Below are 8,875 nucleotides of genomic sequence, written 5' to 3' on the forward strand. Positions count from 1 at the left end.
CAAGAAAAAAACAGAGTTACAAGACCTACTCTAGTAATCTTTCATACGGAGCGCTTCATTTTCGCGTTGCTCTTTCTCGTTATCTGTAAAGCTCATTTATGACTCTCATTTCGCGTATTCGCTATTATACTAGCATCTATGGGTTTCAAAAGCAGTAAACGCAGGGCGTCATATTCAGCACCAAGATGACTGACATATATATATTAACGAATTAAATGCAGCACCAAACAATTCCGCACCAACCAATAGGCTGTAAAATAATAAATGAAAACGACTGAACAAATCAAACGAACGCAAGCCGGCACGGAGGCCCCTATTGGCCGAGGCCCCTGGGCTCAAGCCCACTCAAGCCCAATGGTAAGTCCGGCCATGGCCATGAGACGTTCATTGTCGTTATATGAAAACTCTCGTCTAATAATCAAATCATATGCAGAATAATGTGTGCATCTTTGAATAATGTTACAGCTTTGAAATTAATTTTTGTTATAAAGTTTTGAGAAATAATAATGTTGTGAGGATATTTATTGCCATGTCAGACGTTTATTTCTGTTGAATACTTGTGTATATAATATGGAATTCATATATACAAAGTAGGAAATATATAATGTGGTATACTGCAAAGTTACCCTGATAATTTTAATTTATGATATATGTGGAGATAAACCTTTGCAAACACCACGAGTATGTTAATTTTTTGTTTACTTTCTTCACAAAGTTATGCTAACGTTATGCTATCTGGCTGTCTGCCTGTCTTTCTATACTAGCCTTTCTATCTGTCTATCTATATATCTAGTCTATCTATGTATTTATCTATAATCTGTGCTATCTGAATACTGTAGTCTACTACTCGTCTCAAATCAATGCTCTCAGGCTTTAGTAAATTCTCTCCTCAAGGTGACGTAATGCAATGCTTTGTGTGGGAAAGGAGAATCGTTCCAAACCGCTGTAAGATAGTACCTACTTACATATTATATTCCGTTTTGTGATACCCAACAACATAAAATACAATGGATAACAGTTAAATGTTTATTATCAACAAGCAAATTGCACAAATTTGTTGAAAAATTAACCCTGCAACACAGCCTTTAAGCAAACAAAAACATGAATATGATTAATAGGACATGTGGCTTTGCATGATTAAACACTAATATACATCAATCATCACTTGGGGTGTACTCACTTTTTTCCAGCTAATTTGACAATAATGGCTGCATGGAAAGTAATTTTCTTAGGAAAGTAAAAGTAATACAAATAAGAATGATAAAATAAATCAACATATAAAGTAATTAAAATTAATTACAGTTACATATATATATATATATATATATATATATAATTGAATTAATGATAAATAAAAGTATGTAATAAATTAAATAGATTAATGAAATAAAACACAAATGTATGTTTTTAATCCAATCTATCAGAATCAACAAAGTACATTAGTAGACATTAGACATGCCTTAAATGTTTTTGTTTAATTAACTCAGATTTACAAGTCATTTCAACTTACTATTATTTACAGGATATTTACAAGAGATCAGTTGCTACAACTTACAAAATGAAGTTGACTTTTTTCAACTATATTTTATAAGTTATTACAACTCATCTCTAGTCAAGATAAATAATATCCATTTGCTCTGCGTGCTCTGAAGGTGCTATAATTATAATTTTAATAATAGCAATATTATTATATATTATTATTCTGATTATTATTAATATTATATTATTGTTACTATTAATAATATAACCATAAATAATATGTTATTATTGATGTTGTTGTTGTTTTATATTATTTTATTATTATATTATTTTACTATTCATTATTATTATTGCTATTATTATTCAAAATTATAATTAAATGAATAAATGTATGGTTTGATGACTTAAAATTCTTAAAATTGCATGAAAATCTGAATTGTAATTGGAGAAGTCTAAAAAACAGATGTTAAAAATGTGGCAATATGATTGAGAAGATAAGATAAACAAGTTCCTCAACTTTGATTTGAGGCTTTATTTTATAGCACTACATATAATCAATATTCCTTGCATCATGTTTATAATTTGTATATCAACAATCATTTATTACAACTGATTCTGAGCAATTCACATAACTCAGTCTTGTGCTTTGAGCTCTTCTTTTACCTGGGGGGATATAAATGATTCATGTTTGAACATTTCTGCTTGTTTGTGTTACTTTATGTTGACCGTTTCAGATTGTTGTGAATGATCAGACTGTTAAAAAACTCACCAGATCTCCTTTCACAGATGATCAAGAGAAGAATAACAGTAGGTGCTGTCAGTCCTGCAACCTCTACGATAAAAATAATCACTGCAGACACAAACAGACACATTCAGATAGAGAATATACAGTACAAACACAATCCATAACATCTTTATTGATTTAATCATTAATACGAGAAAATGAACCAACACAGAGAAATGAACTTAGTATGACCACAATGGCTAAAGACATGTTTACCTCTTATTACTGATCCAGTCCCATTCTTATTGCTGGGTGAATTTCCTAAAAGCACAAAATATTAAAGTATTTTTTACATTAGTGCCTTTAATCATACTGACATTTTATAAAAGCATTATCACACTAAGCAGGTGGGGTTGGGAAGTAATGCAATCTAAGCAATCTGTTACAAGTAGATTATTGTCAAGTTTTTTTTATGTTTTCAAAACACTTAACCAAGTGTTACTGAAAGGACATTCAATCTTACACAACTTTTAAGACACAACTCTCAAGAGTTTACTGAACTTCCTATACCACAAGATGTTCTGGATATTTTCTAGGGCCATATTTATATGCACAACCTGAACAAAGAACAAAAAAAATCCATCGACATTCTAAATACCATCTTGTGTACGTCTGTACAATAAAAGCCTCAAGTTACAAAACTACCTTGGTCATAAAGAGAAAAACTAAGTATCACAAGGAAGTAACACCCAAAAAATGAAGTGAGGCTAGCAATAGAGAGTATCCGCAAAAAATAAATAAAAAAAGGAATCAACCTCTCTTTAACAAGATATGAAGAGTTTGGTTTCAAAACGCGATAAATGCTATTTAAAAAAAATGAGTTACCACCAAAATCAGTATTGTATCAGGTCAGTATTAAAAAGTAAATTATTAATTTTACGCAAAATCCAATATCCGCTGTTTTATCTTTTCTCCCATTTTCCCCAAAACAGGATAAAAGCCACTTCTCCTTCTCTGCAGAATGCAATAAATCTGCTTGACCAATCACAGCGCACCATTCCACGCATTGTAAACAACAATGGGGTGAGTTGAATACACACAGAATCCTAATTTTCCTTTTCTACTTTGTACTTCGTGATCAACAAACAAACAAACAAAAAACAGTAATTTTGATGGCTTTGATAAACCTGTGGTGGTTTTCTGTGACGGGGAAGAAACGTAAGACATCAAAATTGAATAATGTACGTGAGAGGCACTCGGGCAAAGGAAAATGCGGGTTGTTTCTTGTTCTCACAAAACAGCATCAAGCTTCTGTCATGCTAACACATCAACGAAAATCAAGCAGGACCAAGGCTGTGTTCTCCAATAATGTTGTCTCTTAGCGCGCTACGAAGACTCAAAGGTACCTTAAAGGATAATTCCGGTATTTAACACTTTGAGTCTCATTTCTGGTTTGTTTTGGATGAACTACGGTGATGGACACAGAAATTTTGACAATGGGTCATGTCTTGACTTTTTGCCTCGTTTAGAAGCTTCTCTTGACTGCTTCAGAATGGAAGTCAATGACCATGCACAAACATGTCATTAAAACAACACTTAACATTCATTTTCAAAACTGTACTACCAGGGCCGGTTCTAGATATTTGGAGGCCCTAGGCAAAATTTATGTTGGAGGCCCCTCACACCCCTCTAATTTTCAGAATAATGTGAGAACGTGTTTTTCTACTGCGCAAGAAATCAGATGAGCACTACTAATAAACATGTTTTTCCCCATTTATTTTACTTTTTATTAAGTTTTATCAACAAATTGATTAACTTTATGCTTAAATGTAATTAGAAATTATGCAAAACCACATGTGTTAAAAATTTTAAGGCAGTCACATTTATTAAAAACACCACCTTTTTGGGATAACACAGGATAACAGTTTTGCTTTCTCCAAAGAGTAAAATTAAAAAGACCACAGTATATTGCAAAAACCCTAACCGTAAAAAATTACAGGTGAACACCTCCTAGAAAACGTTTATTGTTTTTTTTATTTTAACTTGGTATAAAGAAGAATTTCCCTCTTACTTAACCAATATACAGTATAAAGTTATCTATCAGACTATTGCAATACCTTTTTATAAATTACCTTAAATATCCACACAAATCAGCTGCCACTGGAAGTTAAACAGATAAACTACTTTCATGATTTGAACACTAAAATAAAGTGTAGAGGACTTACAAGATATACAGACAATTTACTTTAGGTAACGCCAGTTTTGTTTGTTGTTCAACTTTAAATACAAACTTTTTTAAATACAAACTTAATTCTTGCAGTGGCGTTGACGCATAAAGTTGAACTCACCTTAAAACTTTATTTAATGCTGTCAGTACTAGTAGTGATTGTCGGACCAGCGCACGGACTTAGCAGTTATGGGGGCTCCCCTTCCAAGCTTGAGGCCCTAGGCATTTGCCTACTCTGCCTATAGCTAGCGCCGGCCCTGTGTACTACTCACCGAGTGGTTCGTGGTGTTCGTTGATGAATGCCATTAATGTTTATTTTTTTTAATCAGTGTATACCACTAGTCAACTAAATGAATATAACATGGCAAAGTTGAATGCACATTTATAGATTGATTCAATAGATTTATAGCATTTTGAAAAAAAAATGTCATGGATTTATTGCATTTTGTGGGGGGGGGGGGGGGTTATAATAAATATTAGAAAATCAAATTATGGATTTGAATATTTAATGTTTTTATAACCTAAAGATGCTATGTGAAAGTTTGTAACAGAAAATAGTGGTTTTCATCTTGTCAATTTCTTGGTAGACCCGAAATTAGTCAAAATGGATTTATTGCGTTTCATATTAATGATTAGGCATCAGGGTACCAAGTAGAGGAAACCAGCGCAGACGGCAAACACAGGGGAATAAAATAAGGGACCCTACAAGGCAAAAAAAAAGGGACAATTGTGGGGCACTAAACAATAACAGGATAATTGGGTCAATGCATGACATACACTGTAAAAATGATTCTGTAGAAATTACAGTATTACTGGGTATTACTGGCAACTAGCTGCCAGCAACTTACTGTAGATTGTATATTTATGTTATTTACTGGCACCAGTTTGTTCAAAGCTAAATTAACATGAAACATTTTCAGTCTTTATCTTCTACAGTAAGGTACTGGCAACCGGCTGCATAATTACAGCTAATTTTTTACAGTGTATGGATGAGCAAATAATCAGTAAATTTTCAGTTATAGTTTATAGGAGTTATACTTTAACTTCTGTGTATACAGTAGTATATATTTTTCCCATGTATTCTGTAATCTTTAGTGGAATACATTTTTAAAGTAAATCTTTCAACCTTGCAGACAGTTTGTCCTGGACAAGAGATTGTGGCATCTACTGTAAACATTTAAGCCTATTGTCACTTTAAGGCCATAGTATAGTCTATTTTTTACGTGTACGCAAGGATCTACGTAATGCAATTTTCGTCATCAAAAGAGTGCACGCCTACTGTATGCATTAGTTGTGCACACATGTTGTTTGTAGCCAGGAGATGCTTTGTATTTTTTCACAATGCACATACGTCGAACGTCTGTGTACACGTATAAGTCAAATAAACATCCCTGCAACCCAATCTGCATCCACCCTAAATAGTATTTAAATTAGAATTACTGTAGTTAGCCTAAATTATAGTATGTCAAAATGAGTATCCATAAAGTTTCCGGATGGTCTACTGTTTTAGATGAAAACATGTAATGGACACTTAAATGGCTGATTTAATCCACAACTCATTGCAAGAGGCCAGAGTTTAGTTCCACTACACATAAGTAAATGAATTAAATGATGCGTCACTAAATCAATAAATGAAACTACAGACTAAACTTTACATGACAAATAATGAAAGAAGAAATGCTTGAATGCAAAGATGAGTTGTATTTTGATGTCTGAATTTCTTAAGGATCACAGTGTCGTCCAAGCAACAGTCATCACTTCCTTTTCGCATTAGTACAATATGTCCCAGTTTGTGCATACTGTGATGTTCTGCCCTCAACAGTAGGCTGATTTCCAACATTACATAGACGTCTTACTTACAGCATGCAACTCATGACCCAGTTGGGACTTTTCAATAAAATACAGCTGGACCAGTTATTAAAAAAACTTTCCGAAACTTGTACTGTAGGAACCCTGGGGAAGTGCATTCGGCAAAGAAATACTCTGTCACACGTCCAACTGTTTTTATGATATTTGTTAAGCATGAACAAACCAACTGTGTTAATAAGCCAGAAAGCATGAAATACCGTTGAACCACCCCTTTAAGAGATCTTAAACCATATGCGCAACACGCGACCCCGATACACAAATACACAGAATTAAAGTTTTAAAAATATCTGTGTTGACAAGAATTCATGCAGATATAATCTGTTATGCCTTAAGTGAATGTTTAACTGTTGGGGTAAAATATCTGATGTGTAACATTATATTAGATCCATTACAGTATCTTAAAGCTGTCTGTGTCTCAATGTCAATCAAACAATAAATAAAGAGAAAAGTTGAACATATATTTTTCCTAGATATTGCTTTTTACTTTGTGTGTGCCACATTTGTTAGTTTTACCAGTGATTTTAAGATATGGATGCTATGATTTTTTGTTTTTGAACCAAAAAATCTTTAACTCGAATTTTCTCACAATTAACAATTGCTGACTATATTGACTTCAAACAGATGTCATTTATTGTCAGATTTCAACAAATCATATAGTTTAAAATTTTCTTTATAGAAAATGTCAACATATAAGGTCACAAACAGGTAACATATAATGATGCTTATTTATATTCTTACCCAAATTCCTGACAGTGTATACGGCTGAGGTCTTAACTTTTGAGGTTCCTGTAATAATCTGACATCTCAACTCTCTGTTGTCGTCTTCATTCAGGAGTGTTGTATTCAGACTGCTGTTACAGTGTTCTGTTGAAGATGAGATCTGATATCTGGAGTCTGATTGTAGATTAACACCAGCTCCATTTATCCACATCAGTTGCATCCCCTCAATAATAAACAAACTCTTACAAAAATAGTTATCATATGAATACACGTGACAGGAGAGAGTGACAGAGCTGCCTGGTTCCATCTCAGATAGTGGAGATACTGCAACAGAAATTAAAACACAAATCACACATTTGAGAGACTTCCCTCTGCTCTGTAAACATTCAAGTTTGATGCTCTATATAATTAAAGAAAAATATAATATGCAAAAGTGTTTCAGATGTTTTCTTGTTCTTGAGCATTTTTATCAGACTCTTAATGGATTCTGCCAACAAACTGGTATTTCTGAATGATCTGAGGCCGGGATTAAGTGTATTTTAAGCGAATGAATTTGATGAATAATAATGTATAATACGTATCAAAAGCATTGGGTTAATAAATGAATCTGAGCTGAATTATATAATAGAAAGAAAAACTGACCTTGAAGAACATGCAGATAAACATTGGTATCAGTAGATGAAGATTTCTCCATTTGTGGGCGACAGATGTAAAACCCAGCATCTTCTTTTGTGACATTATAGATGTTCAGAGAGCATTTAGGTCCCAGACTCAGTCTTTCATTATCAATCATCTTGAGATTTTCATCAAACAGTATAACGGCATTTGAAGGACTTTCTTTATAATATATCCATGAAGTTGGTGTGCAGTCAGAAAGAGTTTTGTTACAAGAAAAAGTGACATTTTCACCATCACTCACAATCATATGGACATCTGTCGCTCCGCTGGTATCTGACAAATGGTTAACATGTATATCAACATTTTATATCAACATAATATATAGTCTCATGATCAATAGGCTATACATTTTTTTTGTCTTATTAGGAATAAAATATTTTACATAACTTACTACTATCACACTAAGATGAATATAAATACAGATATACTGAACATCTTGTATTTTTGAAACAGCACTAAACTTTATTCTAAGAAACACCTTTTGATTTTATTACAAATGTTTAATACAGATATCTTTACCTGTGAGAAATAATCCCAGAATCATCAGTTCCAGCAGATATACGTGATAGTTCCAAGCCATTTCTGTTTGTATGGTCTTTGCCTGCTTTCACAATCCTTTCATAACATTTCATCAGCCCTTCCTGTGGTAAAGGTCTTGTGATGAGAAAGCCATTACCCACGCTACATTTCTAAACATAAAACTATGTGGATTGAACACAAACTTAATCATGTTAAAATACTGTTTCCTGTATTGTATGTATTATATAACAGAGGTCACCTTCAGTTCCAGTTTAAAATATTGTGAAAAAAAACATAATTCAACATTTGTTCTATCAAAAGGTACATATTATTCAAAAGCAACGCATTACATGACAACCAAACAAATTTTTTATGACTAAATAACTAAAAATAAAAGATAAAATATAGCTGTAAGCATGTGGGGTCAAGCACTAAAGGCACTGCAGTCAAGGCAAACACAATAAATGTCAGAGGAAATGGGTGACCACAATGTCGATCTCTAAAACAAAAAAAACATCTGTCTGTTCCTTTTATAGCATTAATGTCATTTTTTATTTGAAGGAACAACAGAATTTGACTTTGACCGCAATTTTTAAACACATTAATGTGCAGGACACAAACCCCCCTCTCATTACAAGGATTTTTATTTCTCCGCCAAG

The 8,875-nt window shown here is 33.0% G+C and overlaps 1 protein-coding gene across 1 annotated transcript; it reads right to left on the minus strand.

The window, feature by feature from the left end:
* Positions 1-1,012: 1,012 nt before the first annotated feature.
* LOC135731226 (uncharacterized) lies at positions 1,013-8,335 on the minus strand. The gene is made up of 6 exons (XM_065249190.2): positions 8,217-8,335; positions 7,662-7,970; positions 7,038-7,343; positions 2,480-2,524; positions 2,249-2,329; positions 1,013-2,142 (listed from the first exon to the last, which is right to left on the minus strand). The coding sequence occupies exons 1-6, from the start codon at positions 8,275-8,277 to the stop codon at positions 2,069-2,071; spliced, it is 876 nt and encodes a 291-aa protein (XP_065105262.2). The 5' UTR covers positions 8,278-8,335; the 3' UTR covers positions 1,013-2,068.
* Positions 8,336-8,875: the final 540 nt, after the last annotated feature.

The sequence above is a fragment of the Paramisgurnus dabryanus genome, chromosome 16 (assembly GCF_030506205.2).
Source record: "Paramisgurnus dabryanus chromosome 16, PD_genome_1.1, whole genome shotgun sequence".
Classification (NCBI taxonomy): Eukaryota; Metazoa; Chordata; class Actinopteri; order Cypriniformes; family Cobitidae; genus Paramisgurnus; species Paramisgurnus dabryanus.

What these genes read in the sequence shown, in the direction of transcription:
- LOC135731226 (XM_065249190.2), bottom strand. Translation starts at nt 8,277, where the DNA reads ATGGCTTGGAACTATCACGTATATCTGCTGGAACTGATGATTCTGGGA. An exon ending in TTATCTGCATGTTCTTCAAG is followed by an intron (nt 7,344 to 7,661) that starts GTCAGTTTTTCT and finishes TTTCTGTTGCAG; the next exon opens with TATCTCCACTATCTGAGATG. An exon ending in GACTGGATCAGTAATAAGAG is followed by an intron (nt 2,330 to 2,479) that starts GTAAACATGTCT and finishes TTGTGTCTGCAG; the next exon opens with TGATTATTTTTATCGTAGAG.